Source organism: Hippoglossus stenolepis, chromosome 16 (assembly GCF_022539355.2).
Source record: "Hippoglossus stenolepis isolate QCI-W04-F060 chromosome 16, HSTE1.2, whole genome shotgun sequence".
In the NCBI taxonomy this organism is placed as follows: Eukaryota; Metazoa; Chordata; class Actinopteri; order Pleuronectiformes; family Pleuronectidae; genus Hippoglossus; species Hippoglossus stenolepis.
Window position 1 is genome coordinate 1,793,015 of NC_061498.1, and position 23,134 is coordinate 1,816,148.

At 45.7% G+C, this 23,134-nt stretch overlaps 1 protein-coding gene across 7 annotated transcripts in view; it reads right to left on the reverse strand.

The window, feature by feature from the left end:
* Positions 1 to 14,809, reverse strand: part of nfixb (nuclear factor I/Xb) — a 115,222-nt gene extending 100,413 nt beyond the window's left edge. For 2 of the 7 annotated variants that reach the window (XM_035180032.2, XM_035180029.2), the window contains exons 1-2: positions 13,756 to 14,809; positions 6,493 to 6,576 (exon numbers count right to left, since the gene is read on the reverse strand). In XM_035180032.2, coding sequence (XP_035035923.1) covers positions 6,493 to 6,576; positions 13,756 to 13,758 — 87 coding nt within the window. In that variant the 5' untranslated portion in view covers positions 13,759 to 14,809. Of the gene's footprint in view, positions 1 to 2,018; positions 2,381 to 6,492; positions 6,577 to 13,755 lie in introns of those variants that run through there. The other 5 variants (XM_035180038.2, XM_035180034.2, XM_035180036.2 and 2 more) reach the window with 4 other exon arrangements.
* Positions 14,810 to 23,134: the final 8,325 nt, after the last annotated feature.

The following is a 23,134-nucleotide window of genomic DNA, read 5'->3' on the forward strand; positions in this document are numbered from 1 at the left end:
GCCACTGGTTGGCTGAAACCAGGGAAATACCTTCAAGGTCTCAAGGACCTGGAAGAAAAGAGGCTCACGGTTCTGAAGGGGGAAATATTAAAAAGGTAAAAAGTTGTCTTTAAATATGAGATTTGACTTTGTTTTGCCGAACACAAGCCGGGGAGAGAAGTCACGACAAACACCTGATCGCAAAGGATGTAGATCAACAGCGAGAAGTGGACACGTTGGTGCAGATGTGCTGCACAGCTGCACGATCCAGAGCTGAACACGTCTCATAACGGTGTTTTAGTTACTCCACTACCAATCCCTCACTCCGTCACTAAACGTGTCTTTTTAGGACAAATATTTAAAGGTTTTTCTGCGAGAGAAATGTCATCTAAATGTGATGAAGTGAGAATAAAGAACAGAACAATTTAAATAGTTATGACTCAGGAGAAATATGAACGTTTAAAGTCACATTCATCATGACTCACACTGAGAAGTCTGTGATAGTTCAACGCTGGATCCGAAGCCGTGGATTTGACTCCAACAACAAAACTAGACTCTGTTAAAAACTACATTTTAAACTATAAACTCTTTATCTAACTCTTTTTCTACAGCAACTATCTCAAAAGATCAGCAGGTAAAATCATAAAATGAGTTTAAAATAAGAAGCAATGATTCCACATCCTACAGAGAAAAAGAGCCGGTGTCTTTTACTTTGTATAAAAATTAACTGTGAAAAATGAGGAGATGAAAATGAGCTTTGAAAAATATATAAAGGAATTTATATCAAATCAGCTTAGAGTAGGCTACAGATAAAAATATATAAGTTATAAATATAAAATCAATCAGAGAGAATAGATATAAAGAAATAGATATAAAGTTATATATATATACATAAACTATATAATCAGCACAGAGTATGAATGTAAAGATGTAGATATTAAGTTATATATACCCACGTTTTAAAATCAGTAGAGAGATAAAGATAAAAAGTTATATATGCACAAGCTATAAAGTCACTATAGAGTATGGATATACAGATGTATATATATATGAAGTTATATATACACACGTTATAAAACCAGTACAGAGTAAATATAAATAAATATAAAGATTTAGATATGAAGTTATATAAACACACGTTATAAAATCAGCATAGATATAAAGTTATAGATATAAAGTTGTGTATACACAAGTTATAAAACCACTAGAGTATAGATATAAAGATATAGATGCAAAGTTACAAACTTAGAAAAGATCAACTGGTGCAGCGGAGTAAAAAAAAGGTCAGAAGATGCACGTAGAATTTTACGCACGCTTCCCCACACGCAAGAACGTACGCGCACAGACGCACGTACGCACACACACACACACCACACACACACACACACACACACACACACACACTCGCTTCCCCCGGTCTCAACGTGCAAAGGCGGCGGCGGCAGCGGCGCGCGCCCCGCGCTCCTACAGCTCCTCTCACCGGCCAACAGCTCCCCGCGAGCTGCGACACTCGCGCGCAATCACACACACAAACACACACACACACACACACACACACACACACACACACACACACACACACACACACACACACACACACACACACACACACACACACACACACACACACACACGCGCATCTTCCAGCAGAAATATTAAACTCCACAGTCTGTGTCCGTGCGCGCGCTCTCACTCCCTCTCTCTCTCTCTCCTCCTCCACGCACGCTCCCCTCCTTCTTTCTCTCTCTTTTTTTTTTTTATATATGAAATACATCTCGGGAGAAGCGCCATTTTCTCTCTCCAACCCTCAAAAAAAAAAAAAAAAAAAACCCCATGTGCGATGGAAATTACGCACGAGAAAAAAAGTTCCGCGCGACGGCCCGAGCGGAGTCTCGGGGGAAGTTGGAGCCGGAGTCCGGCAGCGGAGCGAGTCCGAGCCCCGGAGCAGCGAACACAGGGAAACACATGGAAACACAGAGAGAGAGAGAAGCGGCGCAGCGGCAGAGTCACGGAGCCGCCGCGGCGGGACGAGCGTTTACCTGTGTCAGGCAGTACGGGGAGTACATGGCGACTTAAAGAGGAGGCTGCTGGCGGAGCGTATTCAAGTTGGATGGAAGCTCGGTATCGTGCTGCATTGCAATCGCTCGCCGTCCTGTTTCTCTCAGTCCATGCTGCTGCAGCTTACTGTAACCCCGCCTAGAAAGTGAAAGCTTGCACAAACTTTCAGGGAAAAAACTTTGTCTCCCTCCCCTTCTCTCCTCTCAGGCGCTTCTACCGCGCTCCTCTCTGCAGCGAAGGCATTTGGGAGGATTTTAAAAAAAAAAAGAAAAGAAGAAGAAGAAACGCACATTCATGGAGGTGTTGCATGAAACAAATTTGTCTTTTGCAATGAGATAAATCTTTTATAATTATTGTTTTTGGGGGGGAGGGGGATGAAATCTCTGCAGAGGGTTTATTTATCCGCGCTTTCTCTGCATCTCCTAATGTTGCCCCCCAGTTGCGTTCACTGACCCGATCTAGAAAACCCCAGTAATTATCAGTGAAGTCGGTCAGTGCGCGTTTTTCCTGCATTTGCAGATCTGAGGAAACACGTAAACGCATCAGCAGAGAACAGCGTCACATTCTCGCCTGTTCTGAACCCTGACACATTTCCTCTGCAGCTTATCTTGACGTGAACAGTCTCTGATCTGACCGACTAAATACTTCATTAATAATGTGCATGTATAAAACCCCCAGAGGTATGTGTGCAGCTGCAGGAGAACTTCCTGCAGCGTGCGAGGATGTGCAGCTCTCCCGTGCACTAAAAGCTTCAAGTACACTCTCAACCCGAGTTTGCAGGCATTTGAATGGCTGCATTATCTCATGGTGGCTCTGGAGCTAAGTCTATTTATTTGCTGAACCATATTTGACCCAGTCTGGAGCCCACAACTGTAGTTGAGAAACCAGTGAAGTGAGTCCAAGCCAAACAGTTTCTGCAGCACTCTCACTATGAAGTAGAAAACTAGCAAACAGTGGAGACAAACGTATAATCACAGCCTCGGAGCAGGATCAGAACACGACAGCACTGGGGGGAACAGAAACGCTCCTTCTTCCTCTCTCTCTCTCTCTCTCACACACGCAAACAGTCGAGAGCGATAAACATATCACATAAATGTCATAAAGACGAAGCCGCTCGGACCAGGTCCTGTGGTACCGGGGGAATTCGGGTGGGAGTGGAGTCATTGTGAAGAAGCATGGGCTGAAGTTTGGGGCCTGACACTGGCGTCCCACAGATTTATGGGGCCTACTGCTTGTGCACTTCCACCACAAAGCCTCCGCAGGCGAAGCACAGAGATCTGGGCTCCGTGTGGCCAATTACTGCACACGGCCGGACGCCCGAGCCAGGGAGGAGAGGGAGAAAGTGTGCGGTCAGGAGTGCACGAGCACCACAAAACCCTAAACCAGTCCTCGCCACCGCACCGGGCTCCAGCGCCAGCATTCCTTTCACTGGATGCGATACATGACTAATGTGAAACACACAGGCACACCCTTGCATTTAGACAGGTGTCCTGACATCATAACCATCGCCCGGCACATTTCAGGGAGTCTCACGTTGGCCTCAGAGTCTTTAAAAGCACCACAAATGCAAAAGGTTACAGGGAGTCGGTTAGCCGGGGAACAAAACCTCCCTCCTTTATGGAGTCGACTTGCAGGCAACACACGCAAGCGCCCCTCTGCCGTGGCTCCTTAAACGAGCCACACATTTAGTGGTCTGTGTGAGTAAATCTCTCATTAAGTAACACATGGTGGAGCCATATGCTTCGGTTGGTGGGTCTGCTGCGGCGCTGCTTTTTCACACGCTTAAAAATATACATATTTACCAAGTCGCTGCAGTGACGGGTGTCGTGGCCACCCGTCACTGCAGCACGGAGACGTACTGTGGCATTAAAGACCGATAGAGGATCGGAGAAGTCCTGTTTGTCTCTGGCTTATCGAGGTCTGCAGAACAGGTTGCTCAAGGAAAGGAACCGCAAATGTGCCCGAGACGCGCACACACATGCACACACGCACACACACACACACGGTATCATACCACAAGCAGTGATGACACCACACCTGACTTTGTGTGGAGAGGTTGGTCAAAGCAGCACAAGGGGAGGCAAGTGAAAGTGTGTTTGTGTCGTCACCTCCAGCGACTCACAGTTCATTGAATCCTTCAGTTTGGCCAAAAACCTGTTTGGTGAGGTCACCGTGACCTTTGACCTTCGCCCACCAAATTCTAATCGGCTCAACTTGTGTCCGAGGGAACGTTCGGACCACGTTCGATCCCCTCGAGGCGTTTCTGAGATATCGTGTTCGTGAGAAAGGGACAAAGAGAGAAAATCTGCCACCACTGAGAATATCTCTGCTTTTTTTTTACGAATATAAATTATACAATAAAATACAGTTTGAAGTAAAATTGCTCCACCAAGGTCCAACAGTCACTTTCAATTAAATCAAGCTTCACCAAATTTCACACACTTTTTTTTTTTTTTTAAATCAAGATCCCTGAATTATTCTTTGGGAAATTCCTGAAATCATCAAACCATCATCTGCCTCACAATTTTAAAGACAATGGAAAAAAAAATCCTGGATTTGCCACAAAATGCAATAAATTCATCTGTGAGCAGAACCACATCCAGAAATCTGTCCAGTAGCTTTTAAATAATCTTAAAAACACAAACACACACAGACGAGTCCTTGTCAGAGGTAAAAAAATATGATCATGATATTTCAGCCAATTGTTTTTCTTTTTCAAGCATAAACACAAACGCATCCAACTCTTTTACATTTGTTATTTAAACATTTGTGAACAAGATAAATAGTGAACGGAACATTTCACAGAATCAACATCAACTTTCTTCATCTGGCTGATGATGAACCGGTTTCTACACGGCCTCAGTCCAAGTTACCATTTTACCAACTGTGATGTTTCTTATCATTTGTTATAAACACAAATAATAATAATAACATATATATAATAATATCATCCTGACTTATTTGTATTTATAGTTTTTATGATTTCATTCTAGATAAAATAAAATCCTTCAAACGAGACGATGTGAGAGGAAACTGCTCAAACTCTAATTCAGGCTCCATTTGAACACATCACCTCAGGCTCCTCATGCGCCCGACGCCCTCAGACTCTGGAGTTTTAGAGCGTTTTATTTTGGACGTAGACGCTCGCAACCACTTGATTGTTTTTTTTTCCATCACGACTTATAGCCTTCATATGATTCGTCAGGCTCCTGTCACATGACCTCCTTCCAGGAGAAAACAACCGACGTCAGCCTCAGCTCCCAGAGCAGAACATCCACCCTGTTGTCTTTAGGTTAAATTCTGTATTTTACAATGATAGTTTACATGTGGAGGAGACGAGTCGTCACGAAATGTGTGTTTTCAGGCGCATTAGTCTGAACAGGGGCTAAAACTACGGAGCCAAAACGCTTGTGTGGTCAGAGATGGTTTTATGTTGATTAAACGTGAAAAGCGTGGTAATATGGACGTAGCCTCACATCCACACTCCATCACAAACTTAACGACTGCACTGACACCACTTCACCAACACTGAGTTCACTTCATGTTTCCATTCCCTCTTCCTCAAAGGGCGGCTGCAGCGTCGTCCTCCTCCGTCAGAGGAGCACTAATGAAGACGGAGGGAGAGGGGAAGCCATGATGCATTTGCCACAACACTAAGCCCCCGGACCTCCTGGGGAGAGGCTGGAGGTGGACTACCCTCCAGTGGATGTTCTTGAACCCGCTGCCCCCGCAATCCAATACAGCTCCAGCGACGCTCCTCCCCACCCGCGCTCTGCGAGAAGCCTCCTCCACCAGCCACGCTGCTCAATTACAGCCATAATGGTTCATTTCTGCACCCCGAGACACACGATACACTGCAGCAACCCAGATTCTCTGCGAGACTTGGCGAAAGTCTTAACTCTGGGAAACAAAGAGCGCAGCCTAGAAAACTGGCTCCCACCTCATTAACAATCACATTTTCAGTCATCCACCGACTCCCACCCCCCCCCCCTCTCTCCCCCGTCCCCACCTCCTGCTTTTTATTACCGTTTTATATCACGTCGATGGCTGTAAATCCACCGTGCGCTCGCTGGGTGGATTCTTTACTTCTTTTAAAAAAGAAAAAGCTGCTCACTTTCTTTAACTTTTTGCTTTATTCCTTTTCATTTTCACACAACTAAGCATGCTGCACATTATCGTTATAATTTTCACTCCCGTGAGGCCACGGCGCTTCGGCGAAGTTGCAAAGGCCCCTTCTTTTTCCTTTTTTTCTTAAAATGTGCCTGTGGAAATAATGATTGTAATGGTTTGCAGCTGAGTAGAGGGAGCTGTGAATGACATTATGATTGTGGTACAATTACCAAGAGCATGAAAACAGACTGTCAGTCACAGTAATGAGTAATGACTCAAATAACACATTTAGGACCAACACATGAAGAAATAAGAAGAAAAATAATAATAATAATAGATGCATACCCTGTATGAATCTGATACTACAAAGCATTCAGGCATCCCAGGACCTCTGGAGGGTTCTTCATTCAAGAGAAAGGTTTCGGTTGCCTGAAATGTAACACAACAGTCATTTATTCATTAGTCCACACTTTCTTTAGGGTTCATGGAATTTAAACACAAACCAAAGAAGATGGCTGCAAAGCTGTAAAAGCAGATTTCTCATGTTAGAATCTCTCTAATCCTGCTTCTTTTCACATTGACCTATATTTAATAATCATCCTCAAGTCCCACCACCAGAGAAACAGTGTTTTTCATTGACATTCTGCACACGAACACACACACACAGACACACACACACACACACACACACACAGTGGATGGTGTGCGCTGCCTGCCGGAGCCCATATGCTGCGCAGGCCTGAGGCCCGGCCCTGCCAGTCACCAGCACTTGAATGGGGAGCGATGCGTTTAGCTGCCGAACCCGAACACAATACTCCGACACAATGGCATTTCCTGTCCCTGCTGTTTCACCTGCATGGTCACTTTTCTGTCAGTGTGCACTGATTCAGCACTAATCATTCACATACTTACACGTGCACGCGCTCGCACATGCAGGGGCCACACGGACAAACGCGGCGGCTCTGCGATGTATTCACTGATAGATGCGGCTAAAGTATTTATTCCAAGTGTTTGTTTCTATTCAGCGCGGTTCATTTGTATGCTGCGGGACGCACCAGCAGAGACTTGGACTCTGAATGAGCATCCATTGCAGTTCAGCTGTCAGTGGAGGCAGCCAGGCCAACATGGACGGGAGGGAACCACAGGCTGTGGATCTGGATCAGGGGCAGTTCAGCCTGACGAGCTCGCCCGTGGCTAACACTCGTTTTAGTACACACTGGTGCAAATTGGTTTTTGCCAGGCTAAATTTGAACGTGTGTTTTGGAAGTCGACTAAACCTGTTAGACGAGGGTTAAAAACCGCCAGATTAATGAAAATAACTCTGAGAGTTAAGGGGGAAGAAAGTTTCACTCACAAAGGGACCAGGAGACTTTTCGACTTTAAGTTGCCGGATAGAGAAGACGAGAGCCAATAATCCTATTTTCCAGAACTTTACGTTCTGATCTCTCAACATAACTTAAGTAGAAACAAACATGGACCCAAAACAGGAACAAACATTGCTCGTCGCCAGCAGCAGAATGTAAAGTTATACTATTTAAACTGGCATGTGAGGTAAACAATTTTTTAGAGGAATTCAAACAGACGTTAAGTTACTTAAGCATTTACATATGCACACAAACACACACACAGACACGCACGCACGGGATTGTACTTGAACAAATACATGCACAGACACATGCATAAACACACAGCTCTATAATAAGGACCAGACTTGGGCTAACCAAGTTGTGGCTGGAGACACAGGCTATTCATATCCTTCAGAATGAGAGGTTGCAGCTCGAGTCGTTTCCCTTCTCCTGTGACACAGGAAGGGCATCACCGAGCCGGGCTTCACCCTCTGCGGCACCGGGTCCCGCCGGCCGGCTGATTAACATAAGATTAACATTGGTTTTGTTGAGCGCCGCCTCTCGTGCTCACAATAAATTTAGCACGGGGCCACATGAAGCGCTCGCTGGGTTAAACAAAGTTAGAACTCAAGTCATCCAAGTGACTAAGAAAACACCACCCGTGGCATTCAGCCCCAGCGTCCAACCTCGGGCCTGTCATCATTAATATGTGGGGAAACACTGGAGGAAAACCATTTCAAACCATTTGTCCCACTAAATGGTGCCCGTGTCAAGCTCCCTGGGCTTCCTGATGAGCCCTTAAACTGCCTGGTACACATGAAGGATATATTTTTCTCCGCTGGTAATCACAGAGCAGCACAGAACGAGGCACGGCGCTCGCTCTAATTACCACTTTCTGACAAGTCGCACTCGTTCATTTACGCTGAGAAATGATTTGCGTCGCTCCGACAGAGGACTTCGGGCTCAGGGCAATAAAACGACGAATAAATGAAAGGATGAAAACACGGGTCAGTTAAAGTTTTGAAGTGTCGCTCTGTCTTCATCTTTCTACCTCGGTAGCTCATCCCCTCCCACCCCTCCTGACTGTTTTTATGGAGCATGGTATCAATTATATATAAATATATATGTATGTATATATATATGTGTGTGTGTGTGTAGTTGCAGAACCTCAAGTAATTAACACTCAGAACGCCGTGGAAAGCGATTGATGTCTGAGGATGTTGACTCTGGGTTGTCAGATTTTATCGACGCAGAGCGGAGGCCGTGTCTTCACGACTGCAAACAATCACAACATGGAGGAGAGGAAGAGAAACTTCTACGGCAGAAGAAAACATCGGTCCTGGTCGATGCCAAGTTTCCAACACAGACATTAGGGGAAAAATCTAAACCCTTCCTTCAGCCATGAGTTACGTCTTCGGTATTTGGAGGTTTTGTGAGGACAGTGAGACATCGATCAAATCCTAGAAAAAGCCTCTGAAGTGTCTATAATCGATACTTTTGGACGAGTTCAAAGACGACGTGGAATGTGGGAGAAGTCACAGACGATTAGTCTCTGATGCATTTCTGCAGTGAGCTAACTGCAGCTCCACATGCAAAGTTAGCAACAAGAGCTAACGCTGGTGAACCTGGTGGAGTAACAGTAAGATAGACAATCCATCAGAAGTCTGTGGAAACCAAACGAGCTAAAGGGTCACAAACAGGCCTCAAATCTGCTGAACGTACAAATCGCTAAAGGTTTAAAAAAATATGTTATAACCCAATAAGCTAAAACTCAATCTCAGAAATGCACTGGAATGTCTCTCAGTTGAGCTCATACGTCCGCCAGGGCCAAACAAATTCAATCAAGCCGCGTACACCTGGTATATTATCATCAAGATCTTTGCATTACTTCTTGAGAAATTCACCAAAATGTTGAAAGACGCCAAATCCCGCATTGTTAAGGAATGTTAAAATAAAATTCCTTGATCCGCCTCTGGATTGTTGAACCCACTGACTGAGGCGCCTACATGTCAGGGGGAAACTTCCACTGGTCCCAGCTCTGAGGGATGACTGTACCGACAACTCCCCCATATACAGTAAAAGTACATGGTGTTAGATGGGATTTCACTTCTGTTAAAGCCCTGTAAATCAAGGTGAAGAGGAAACCAAGACAATCAGTCGGTCAGTAGGTCGGATCCAATGGGGATGCTCAGATCTTTCATGGCACTGGATTAATCAGAGAACTGTATATAGTCCACTGAGCCTTGACTTTCTCTCATTCCTACTCTGCACACAAACCCCCGGGGCCTTGAGGGGCAGGTACTTCCTCCCAATCGCTGCTAAACAACCTTCTGATCCTTCCACGTCCTCGTCGCTCCTCCAGCTCAACACTTTCTGGAGCATCAGAGACTCTTCCTCCCTCTGCTGCGAAAAAACATAAACTGACATCCAACCCAGTCCCACCTCATTCAGCCCTAATTGTATCCTCATTCTTCACCTGGTAACAAGCTAACAAACCTGTGCAGATGTGGGAAGCACATCAAAGAGAGGGAGGGACGGGGGAACTTGTTTGTAGAGGAAAGAAAATGTGTGTGTGAGGGAATATGAATATGAAAGGGGGAATTTACGTTGTGTGAGTCCAAGCCAGAGCCACCTCAGGGAGAAACGCTGGAAAAATGTGATATTTTACACCTGCATCTCAGGAGGTGAGGAATAAGAGACAGGGAGCGGGGGAGGCAGTAATTAGAGCAGCGAGCATGTGTGTGTGTGTGTGTGTGTGTGTGTGTGTGTGTGTGTGTGTGTGTGTGTGTGTGTGTGTGTGTGTGTGTGTGTGTGTGTGTGTGTGTGTGTGTTATAAAGGATTTCTACATGTTTCTGGGGCTTGCCACTGGTTCTTTTTCTGCATTCAATTTGGTGCGATGCATTCCGTGCCAGATTATTAAAAATGCTAAACCTGGTTTACGAATTCTTAAAAAAAAAAAGAGTTGAAAACTTAAACAAATATGCTAATGTTGTTCCAGTGATAAATAGCAGGCGAGCTCTGTTTAATGAATAATGCTATTGGCTCTAATTCCTCATTAAGACCCTAAAGACGAGAGTGAGGAGAGAAAACACATGTATTGTTGTTGGGATTTTTTTCCCCCCCCACCAAATTAAACCGGGAAGGCAGAAGACGAGATACCGACACCTTCCTAAATTAAGTAGATTCCAATGACTCGGTTACACAGCTGCTGTGCTGTCTGGGGCGTCTTGTGAAACCAATTAACGTGAGGGTTAAGTCTCGATAAAGTAACTGCGGCCGGGTTGGAGACGAGATGGAAGAGTTAAGAGTGTTATGTGATCAGTCTGAGCTCCGGGAGACGAGACTTCCTTTACGCTGCAAAAAATACCCGTCCCTGCAAAAGCAAATTAAAGAAACGTGTCAGTGTTGTGTGAGGTGCTTTGTTGTTTCCACAGCAAACTAATCCGACCTGTTCCGGGGTCAAATTGTCCTCATGCACTCGGAGCGGTCGGCTTTAATTCACCACGCGGTCACTTGTTTAAAGAAACTCTGCAGCTGTGCTGGGAACCGGTGGGATGACCTCAGTCCTCTGGTTTTTCATTCACATATTTCGATTGGAGAACTCGACCCCTGCAGCTCTCACCTGCACGATAAGTTGTCTCCCGTCACATGTTCATCACGGAACGTCTGAAATTACTTTCAAAAGTGCACGAAGCAGCCGGGTCTGTTAAAGTGAGGCTGAAAAGAGTCGTTCGGGTTCAAGCTCACAGGCCTGAAGAGTTATTTTGATTCAGGCTCGAGACGCGAAAATATCTGTCAGCGAAGCCTGCGTCACTGTTTAACAGACACGGAGGATTGAATGAGAGATTCTAATGAATCAAATTATGAGGGAAGCAGAATCTGGTGTTTTTAGACTTCCACTCACAGAGAGAACTGAAAGTCAGGATATCTCCGCATCTGCTGCTTCAATTCCGACCACTCTTTCTTTTTTTAAATCTCCCTCTCGTGAGTCTCCCCAACTTTATGGATGTGGAACACTAAATCACTGTCATGCCTCTTTAAGTATTGCTTTTGTGTCTTTAAAATTCCCCTTGGCTTCCTGAAAGAGACAAATACCTCTGCAAACAATTCAAGCCAATTGTCAAAATTGAGGCTCTTTCTAAAACTTTGGATCTTTTGTCACATCCCAGCAGCAGAAGCCATCACACTGGTCCTTCCTCTCGGCCCCGATAGCCTCTGTGCTCACGCTGGAACCGTTACAACAGCTTAAAAACCGATCGACCTGACAAAGCTTATATCTGAGCTCACTATCCTAATATTTACACTGTTTGATTGTGTACCAGAGTTTCCATCTTTGAAACTATACGGCACCAGTCCCGCTGCACATGCACCACACGAGCCATCGCAGCCTGCTCCAAGCCTTATTTATTTTTCCAGGGAAATGTCAAGGCCAGGACAAACATAATAGTATAATATTCTGTATACAGCGAGGGTATGACATCACTGGCAGCTACAGCCAAGAGGCAGATCACACACAAGACTGGAAAACCACTTGTCTGATCGTCATGTGGCAGGCGGCTCAGAAACACACAGGAACACACACAAACACTGTGGGACACACACACACACACTGGATCTGCCTCTCCACACTGTACATGACACATATGGTGACCATGAAGGAGTTACGCTTATTATAGGAATTTGGGAATAAACTTGTCGTCGCTCACATTCCCTCTTCCCCCCCCCGTTTTCAATCAATCATATTAAGAGAAAATCAATAACCCACAGTGCCACAGATATATAGATCATCTCTGGTGTTTGTGTTTCTGAGACGGAGCATAATTCAGCCTCTGGGGGGGCAGCCAACTAAATCCTGACACTGATTGACAGATGCCTCCAGTGTATTCTGACTAAACTAACATGCAACTGAAATATTCTGGCACGAATTCACAATATAGCCTTTCCTTTAAAAAAAAAAAAAAGAGGTGAGTTGCTGCTATAAGTAGGAGAATAACAAGTGGAGATAATCCCATGTGAGGCCTGTCCTGAATTCTGTATCATTTTTACTGATGAGCTTCTTGGGCAGCTGCCATGTCAGCGAGGATGCTCGTAAACAAATAATTATTCATACTAATAATCTTTCATATTCATGTGCAAATAAGTTCCCTTCCCGGTGCCGAGGCAGCTTCAAGGTTGTATGTGGGAGGTTCGCCTAACTATGCCTGACTTGACTCATTTGATGCCAGAAAAAAAGGGAATTTATCTAAAGGTCAAGGACGTGGGAGTTATATATCATAATTCTGTGCAGAGCCGAGCTTTTTATTGCTAATTTTAAAAGCTACGAGCACTGCGATCAAATGCTTGTTCTCACAGGGAACACATGCAGACAAACATCCTATTAAGGGCGAATGTGGATAAAAGTGGAAACAACACATTTTTCTCAGAAGTGCTCAGCCAATTCAATTTCTAAGGAAACTAATGAAATCTCAAATGTTGATGCAATCTTTAAAAAATGCTCAGTGACCATAATAAAAAATAATCACAGACTTGTACTTTGTGATGTCACAGGATTTCCCTAAATTTGAGCAAATCAATAAACTGCGTAATGAGGGAATTGGTCGAAGCCACCGTGCGTAATTACGCACAAATCAAATAGCCACATATCTGAATTTTGGCACAAACAAGACGTTCAGTGCTGTTACAAGCAAAATTGTCCTAAATATAATAAACTAAGTTTGGGTGGGAATCGTTCTCCAGGGGCTCTGACGCATCCAGTAGCTGCTTATAGGCCTATATCGTATCTTACGTGGCTATAAATAGTGCAGAGACAGCACTGAAATGAGAGGAGACGTGTTCTCCACGTGGATAAAACGGCAGAAGGCAGAGGGGGCATCCGGCGGTGACCTGAGAGGGCCGGACACTGATTGGACCAGGAGAGTTGGAGATAAAAACCTGGCAACACGTTAAATATCTATTTAAAAACAAGGAGTTTGTGTTATTCCGACAGCAGCAGCGTTTTAAATGAACATTTATAATTCAACCTTATTGACAAATATCCAGAACATGTGACAGCACAGACACTCAGGTGGGTGGAGGGACTTGGCAAACTCTGTAGTGACTGTTACCCATTAGCTCCCAGTGAATAACTAACACACACACACAGCTCAGCCCACTACACTTTAAAGTTATTTCTGTGTATCATTAAATCTACGTACAACTGCTCGAATGGATCTGAAAGCTGACGGCAGAAATGAGAAAATTATTGGTTTACATAGCACGTACCATTGTGGTGCGGGGAAATGTGCCAACACTCTCAAAGACCCATTTTCCACTCTGAAAAAGTTCGGCTTCCAAAAAAAAAAAGAAAAACAGAAAGTGAGAGTGAGAGAGCGAGCGGCTCGGTGTCTTGTTCTGGGCCTTATACCGGAAGCAGAAGAGCCCTAACACACGGCCTGATGCCCGGGGAACATTTCTCTAGAACCAGGTCTTCTCCGCGCGGAATAATCCAACTCGTCCGCTTCTCGTCTTCTTCATGCAAAGTGTTTATGTTCGCGCTCAACTCGTGACATTTCCATGAAAACCCCGTCGGTGTCAAGGTTGTGCGCTCCTGTCAGTGCGCGCTCTCTCTCTCTCTTTCTCTCCCCCTCTCTCTCTCTCTCTCCCCCCCTCTCTCTCTCTCTCTCCACTCTGTCCCGGTACCGTAAAGTCCGCGGACGCGCCACCGACACAGTCCCCGTCTGAGCCCGAGTGGCAGAGCAGGAGCGCGGCTGCGTGCACCGACAGTAAGTAGCCCTGCGCTCTCCGCTTATTACGCGGTCCCCAGATCAGCTGTTGCTCCTGCAGGAGAGGACGACAACGCGCGCTTTCCCCGCGTGCATGCTCCGGCTCTGCTCGTGTGAAAAGACGCGGAGTTCCTCCTCGGTCCGCGCTGCTCCACCTGCGTAAAGTCACGGAAAAGGGACGTTCGTCTCAGACCAGTGGCAGGGCAGAGCTGGTGCGGGTAAGCGCGGGGGGGACCTCAGTGCCACGCACGCCGGCGGGACTGTTGCAGCCTGTGCGCCTCAGACACAATAACGAGAGGGTGAAACGCACGTCTCCCCCGCTGCGAGCCACCGAGCAGCCGAAACCAAGTAAACACGCGCTGGAGGTGAAAACGCGGCGCGCTCCAGTGAGGACGCGCGGTGTCCTGTGGCCGCGGCCGGAGAAGCGGAGCGCAGGGCTGGTGAATTATTAATAACCAGAGCGGTCCACAGTCTGTCGTGTTCAGTGAGTAACCAGGGCGGCAGCTGGGGGTTTAGAGGAATTAAATACGGGCTCAGAGTAAACCGCGGACGCAGGGGATTAATAGCTCTCACCGGCAACAGTGCAGGGGCAGCTCGGGGCCGGCGAGGAGGGCGGGAGGGAGGTTAGGGAGCCGCGGGGGAGGCGGTGGCGGCGGTGGAGGTAGTTTATGATAAACTCAAACATTTTCTGAGTGTGTGGCATGAAGGGGAGAGAGCAGGCTGTAAAACAGTCATGTCCAAAACACGCAGAGACGCACGGTTGGTCAAATGTGACCTTCAGCTCATGGCTGCAACACAAACTGGATTTACAGGCTAATTACATTCATTGTTTTGTTTTTTTTTTATTAAAAAAAAAATCTAATCGTGTTTTTTCCCCCTCAATGAAAACCGTCACCGAAGTTTTACTGGCCTCCTGCTGCACTCAGATGTGTAAATTCCTCCGAGGAACAGCTCGAGTTAATATATAAATCTCTGACCAGGCTTGATTTTAATTCCAGTAAATCAGAGTGACTGCACAGACCAGTATGTGAAGTCAGGCCTGTGGTGGGAATAAAGTGTGTGATTCATATCTCCCACCTATTCCCCCTGATTTAACGCACCACAGTTTAACCACCGGACAACAGGCCCAATAGTTCACATCCATAAACCACCGAGTCTGTGTTCAGGTGAACTTTGAGTTTGTGGACTCGTGAATAACCAGAACCACCTTCTGGCAGGTGGAGGCTGCTGCAGGAGATTTATCCTCCACAAATATCTAAATTAGCTCCGGAAATTCTGATTCCAGCCCCAAAAAGAAACCGCCTCTGACCTGCTGGTGAATCCAAACCAACTGGTTTCACCTTTTATGGGAAACGCAGGGTGTTACGGAAGTGCGCAGCCGCAGACGTCACAGCAACGAGGATGATGCGCGGTGACAAAGTGGATCCACCTGCGGCCTGTTCCGCGCGCACCGGCTCAACGTCCACGCGTTACAACGAGACCTAATGAGAAGCTGCTGGGGACAGAGACATGCAGAAGACATGTCTCTGTCCCCAGCAGCAGCTTTCATTCGTGTTTCTGCTCCAGAGGTGAAATAATGTCTCATTCTTTTCAGGAGAGACGAGCAGAGACATTATTAAAATCCATTTTCAAAACACTGTTGTATTTATTTAGATTTACTTTGGAATAAAAAGGGAAATATGTCGGAGTCAGGTGATATTTTGTAATTTGAACCGATACAACCAATTAATTGAAATGTGCAAATTTAATATTTTTATTGTGTATCATATTTTATAAAACTCATTTCTTGGCAATAACAGTGATTCAGTTTATCATCTTGACAGGAAGCAGATGAATTTATACCTTATTTTAGCTGTTGTGAATTTATGTGACTTTCATTTTTAATTTATCACATTTAATAACTGAACTCATATTTATTTAAGAACCGAACATTTCAGTTTTTTAAAACGGTTTACACACACACACACACAGTCTACCTGACAAATATAGCTCTTAACAATCAATAGCAATATGATAATCAATATTATAAATTTTATTTGTAATAAAGAAATTGGCTAATATTAAAACAATTCATAATAATGATAATTATAATAATAAAATTGAATGTGAGATCAAATACCAACGTTTAATATGATATATACTATTATAAAATTATAAATAAAATAACATACTTAATTTTAACGTCTGTGTGTGTGTCTGTGTTAGTGAGTGTGTGTGTTTGTGTGTGTGTGTGTGTGTGGCCTGCAGGACAAGGCCTGTGAGTGTGAGCACAATCTTTTCTTACAGTGTTTTATTTCTCATGTCAGTGAAGCTCACATCTTTCCTTCTTCATTTAGTTAAGACTGCAAAAATATTACACACACACACACACACACACACACACACACACACACACACACACACACACACACACACACACACACACACACACACACACACACACACACACACACTCAGTTGACCTGATGTTTGACCTCAACACCTCGGACTCTTCATCTCTGAAACTGTTTTAATAACTAAATGTTTCTTTCAGTTTGTTTGGGACGAACTCTTCCACTTTGTGTGAAAAGGTGAATTAAAGGACGAATCGAATTAAAAACCACTGAACGTGCTGCACGAGGATCAGGCCGTTTAATCAGTGATCACAGAAATAGGCCGCGGAGTCCGACAGCTTCTCCAAAACCTCTCCAGCCGCTTAACTCGCCTCGTTACGCACGAACTCGCGGATCAATCACTGGCTGGTGTCACTGCGCCGGTTGCTCACTGGGATGAATCCACCTTTTCGTTTGAAAAGTCAAAACAGACTCGGGCCTGTTTCCTGTGGAGTTCACACTGGGAATCCCTCTCGGGGCTAAATGTGGCCAGTATCCACACCTTTACGCGCACGTGTGACACCGCACGCACGGATCCATACTCGACCCCCACAGCAGCCCGCGCTCCCGGTCCTTTCTGTGGCCCGTCTCCTCTCTATATACCGTCTCTCCCTGGAGGTTTACACAAACTGGGAAACAAAAGTTCCACTAGGCAACGGCCCGTCGAGGAATGCTGACCTTGGCACGGCCAGTGGAACCGGCCCGATTCTCTGCTTCTCCTTTTTGGTGTAAATTAAGACGCATTTGACCTGCGCCAACTTCCAGGCGGTGCCAGCGCGGATGGATGCGCGCGGGATCTATAGGCTGCGGCGGCGGGTCTGCACCGAGTGACCCGGGGGAGAGAGGAAACACTTCAGCGGGATTCAAACACACATGAGCACCGAGTCGGTTCATATGGAGACACGACACGTGGAGAGGAAGTGGTGATGGAAGACGTGATATTACTCCATCACGACTCAAAGTATTAGCAGCTAAATAAAAGTGTCCTGAATGAACCATGTGCCATAAAGTTATTAATATTAAAATGTCACCCTGTGTGTTTTGTGTGTTTGAGGTGCAGAGATGTTTTACTCTATAAACTGATGTTTAATCTACAATGATGCATTATTTACATATATATCTGCTTATTTGCATATTTTAAAGTCTTTCTCTTCACCTGTCAGATAAATGTAACAGAGCAGAAGAACAGCAGCACAATCTGAAGTGTAAAAGAGTTCAGATATAAATAATTATTCAAGTAAAGCAGTTGAGTAACTGTTCTAAGTGACATTCAACAAGTGAACTCACTAAAAAACCACACAGCTCGAAAGTTAAGAGATGAACTAATTTTGCTGCTTTGCTTTTTTATTCCTGATTTCAAGAGCAAAAGCTTCAGTGAAAGACAAAAGAGAGAAAGAGGCCGAAGCTGGTGAAGTCGGGTTCTGGACTGTGGACGTTACCTCTCACTGGGAAATCCTTCAAAAATGAAACGTGCATATTTATATAGAATCAAATAATAAAGAAGAAAAACATCCTCAGCAGTTGATGGTAAATATTTTCTACATCGATATCAGAAGGATCGTTTGAATCTGAGAAACTGAGGAACTCACCACTGAGAACAATAACACACACACACACACACACACACACACACTTTATTACTGAGTACTATGTGTACTATTCATGTCTTTGCACCATTGTATCTGTCTATCATCTGTATTTATGTATATTATTTGCTGCTATTTATGTTTCCTTTAAATGCACTTCTTGAAAAGCTGCTAAACAGATTTTTGTAGTTTTAAACAAACACAATAAAGATCCATTATATTCTATTCTACTTTGCCGATAAGCACATTAACTATAAACTGTTATTTGAGTCATCTGGTTCTTTTGTCACAGAATTTGATTTATAATATGGATTATTATATATTTATCTCACTTCTTCCAAGTCTAATTTCCAGAACGCCTCAGGGAAAGAGTTGGCTGTCGATATTAAAACGGTTCATTCTATATTTTCCTTTACGGACGCGACTCTTCAAATAAGTTTTGATGTTGAAACAGAGGCGACTGACACTGATTCATCTGGAGGTGAATCCCTGAGGGAACAAGAAACACAGGTGGAGGCTTAATTCAGCCCAAATCACAAACTGGACTTAATTACCTGAAGACTCTGGAGAAAATGCGTCGGCTCTTTGTACATCAAGGTTTAAAAACTGTGTTGAACGGGATTAGACTTGAAGTCACTAACTTCAAATATATAAATGTTTACTGAGCAGAGAACAAAGTCTTTCTTTTCTTCATTGATTAGGTTTTGATTATAGATTTTATAAGCAGGAGAAACGACCTCTTTCTGAATGTGGCCCCGTCTATGATGGACCTTTTTATTTTATTGTTCACCTCTGAACTGTGATCAATTCTCTATCACAGTGCAATTTTCATACGCACCCATGTAGTGTGGTAGCTAACTCACACACACACACACACACAATCCACCTGCAGGCTGAGTGGTGAGATTAACAACACCTGATGGAGAAGGCTGATTGGAGGAGCCTCGGGCCCTGCGAGCTGCTGATTGGCTCAGAGGAGGATCTGGCTAACTGATGCTGAGCAGAGAGTGTGTGTGTGTGTGTGTGTGCATGTGTGTGTATCTCTCAGGGTATCCCACACTCCCCTGCCTTATCAGGCTGCTCCACGGCACTGCTAGAGGAGTGCTGCTCTCAGGAGGGCAGGGCTACCAGCTCACTGCTTATCTTCTACCAGCAAGGAGGGTTTATAGGTCTGATTAACTCTGTGTGTGTGTGTGTGTGTGTGTGTGTGTGTTATGAGGAAAGAAGAGAGAGCGGCAGTGTATTATTGTGTAGTGTACACAAGTGTGTGTGTTTGGGTGTGTGTGTGTTGGCTGGGTAACGGAGATGTGTGTGAAAGAAAGCTGTTCACTCAGTGCAGTGAGTGCTTGGTGAACAACACACACACACACACACACACACACACACACACACACACACACAGACATTGAGCCTAACCTAAACCTAATCTATACTAATTTAACCTTAATCCTAATTTAAATTTAACCCTTAAACTAAAACATGTCTGTATCTTAAGATTTTTATGAATTGCACCAGATTTAGATCCACACAACATGAGTAATACCTGGACCACACACACACACACACACACACACACACACACACACACACACACACACACACACACACACACACACACACACACACACACACACACACACACACACACAGCGTCTCTTCTAAACCACTGAGATGATATTTCAAAAGGTCAAAAACCTGTCAAATCTAAATAAAATTCAATAAACCGTCGGTTGTCATGACGATCGCTCGTCCCAGAGCGGAGCAGCTCAGTGGTACAAGTCGATCGGGTTCGGGTCGAGCCGGCACCACCAGAGAGTGTCATCATCTGAGGGGCTGCAGGAGGGGGAGGGAGGGGAGAAGGAAGAGTGTGGTCGACCCCCAAAACACCCTTCTAACACTGCCCCCCAACCACCAACCCATGGGGGGAGCAGGGCTGCTCTAATCTGTTTTCCTGGCTCTCCATGAAAGAGAGAGGAAGAGCCGCCAGAGCCTCGGTCTGCTTAGATCTGCTGCCCCCCCCACCCCAGCTCTCCCATCTCCTATCTCCTCACTCCTATCTCCTATCTCCTCGCTCCTATCTCCTCTCTTTCGTTTTCTCTGCCTCTCTCTTATTCCTCATCCTTTGCTTTACGTGCTCACCCACAATCCCCCTGTGGTCACACTTCACTGTCGATCTTATTTTACTCGTTGTGGGTCGTCTCTCTCTCTCACTTAGAGGTTCTGCATCCATTGGATTCGTTGATTGACTTTGGCTACATCCACTATGTCGTCCACACAACTCCAGAGTTTTAGAGCCGCTAAAAAACGTAGAAGATTGTAAAGGCTGCTGGTATCGTTTCAGTTTGAAAACTCTGGGGCTGTGTGGACGAGCAGAAACTCAGACGTTTGGACACGATGACATCACAACCTCTTGCTCTTTGGGTATTTTCACAACCTTCGCTGATTCGTCAGACTCCCATCACACGACCCCCTTCCGGAGGAGAACAGCGGGTATTACACTCGGCTCCACGTGTGGGATAATCAACTACAAGTCTTATTAACTCCTCGTCTTTGCCAACAGCTGCTGTTGAATTCCATATTTTACAATGATTGAAGTGTTTACACGTGGAGGAGACAAGATGTTACTTAAGCAAATCCTGTTTACACCGGCAGACGCATGACCTTTGTAAATGTAGAAGTATGAAGCCTGTTTCTCAACATCTTCTGGGTGGATGTGGGAACTGCTCTGATTTTCATTCAGCCCCAACCAGGTTGAGACATTTGCCTTTTATCCCCTGACTTCTTCTCTAGCGCCACCACCAGGTCAAAATGCTCACAATCTAAAACTTGCTTTGCTTTTGGCTGTAATTGCACCACGAGTCTTTTTGATTAATAGATCCATCCTCCTCTTTCTGTCCTCGTCACAGATCCTTGAGGCAGCATGAGATTCTTTAAAGTACAAAATGTTCCGGCCTTTTTTCCCAAATTTTTTCCAATACCCCCTCCTCACTTCCTTCTCTACTTCCTCCCACGCCCTCTTCTTACTGTGCTCCCTCTTTCACACCTCTTGGGGGAGGCAGGGGGAGGGAGGGAGGGGGGGTAATCAATTTATGGATCCCTGCCATTCGGTCTGGTCGCCCTCCCCTGTCTCCGTCTGCCTCCGCTTCCCATACTCTTCCATCAATCTTCCCTTGCTCCCTATCCACCCTCCCTGCTTCCTCTTTCCTTTCCTTTCCTCCTCACCCAGCTGACACCCCCGTTTCAAAGGGGTGGAGCCTGTTCTGTGGTGCCATTTTCTGTTCGGTGGTACATCCAAGAGCACATGAATATTCATGACTAATCCGCTCTGCGCCCTCCACCCCCCAAACCGCCACCACCCTCGCTCGCCCTGCAGTCGGAGGCAACACTTGGTGGTGGCACATGGCGAGACAGCTGTTGCGAACCACGCCAGGCATCTGTGCGGTGGGAGAGTACGAGGAAAAGAGAGAGCGAGGCAGCGAGCGGAGCAAGAGAGAAACAGATGAAAAGGGGACAGAGAGACGTAGAGACAGAGAGGGCGAGAGAGTGAGACACATCCACGGTGCGAGGGGACAGAGGGGACAGAGGGGACAGAGGGGACGCTGAGGGATGGGCAGGGGTTCGAGGGGCATCTGGGTAAAGGAAAAGCCAGACAGACAGAAGGAACGGGGCGGCGGCAGGGTCATCTGGGTGAAAGGAAGGGGGACGAGCCAGACGGAGGGAAATGGGCACTGATGGGAGGGTCTGTCTGGGGACGGGGAGGGAGACAGATTGGAAGAAGATGGGAGAGAGGGAGGGGGAGGCAGGAGCGGACATATGATCATAAGAGAAAACCTGGCAGGAGACAGCGTGAGGGATGTGACACACCTTGACGATAAGGAAACACTCATCTTCTTTTATAGAGCATCGGTTCCCAGCCTGAGGACTGGGACCCAACGTGAGGACCCAACATGAAGCAGAGGGGACACAACGTGAGGGACCCAACATGAAGCAGAGGGGACCCAACGTGAGGGACCCAACATGAAGCAGAGGGGACCCAACGTGAGGGACCCAACATGAGGGACCCAACATGAAGCAGAGGGGACCCAACGTGAGGGACCCAACATGAAGCAGAGGGGACCCAACGTGAGGGACCCAACGTGAAGCAGAGGGGACCCAACGTGAGGGACCCAACGTGAGGGACCCAACGTGAAGCAGAGGGGACCCAGCGTGAGGGACCCAACATGAAGCAGAGGGGACACAACGTGAGGGACCCAACGTGAGGGACCCAACATGAAGCAGAGGGGACACAACGTGAGGGACCCAACGTGAAGCAGAGGGGACACAACATAGAGCTGTAGCCAAGATGTCTCCTGAGGTCATGACCCCAAGTCACAGGATGACCTTTTCACCAGCTATCAATTCAAGTTAATTTGGCTAAAACAGCCCAATATAAACACAGTAAATATCAGAATCAGTGTTAAAAATGTGTAAAAAGTGTTTAATCACATTTATTATCCATCTCTTTATGTCCTTAGATTCACAGAACTATCACCAAGGACATCGGTGCTCCACACTGCAGCTCATAAGATCATTAGAACAATTCATTCTGCCTGATTCTCCTCTGTTCTTTCTCCTTTGTGAAATGTTAAACACTCGCAGCTCATCAGTTCAAATCTCTCAAACGAAACTCGTTGTCTGAAAAACCTGCAACGAGGTGTCGTCAGCTGACGCCTTAATTCTGATCTCATACAGAATCTGTCCACATACACAGACGGACAGACGGACACCTGTCATAGGACTGAACTGTCTCTGAGTTCATTAAAGCTCAAACAGCTCATTGAAAGTGGGTCAAAAACTTTCCCAGAATGTTGTTACTGCACAAGTTTACACACACACACACACACACACACACACACACACACACACACACACACACACACAC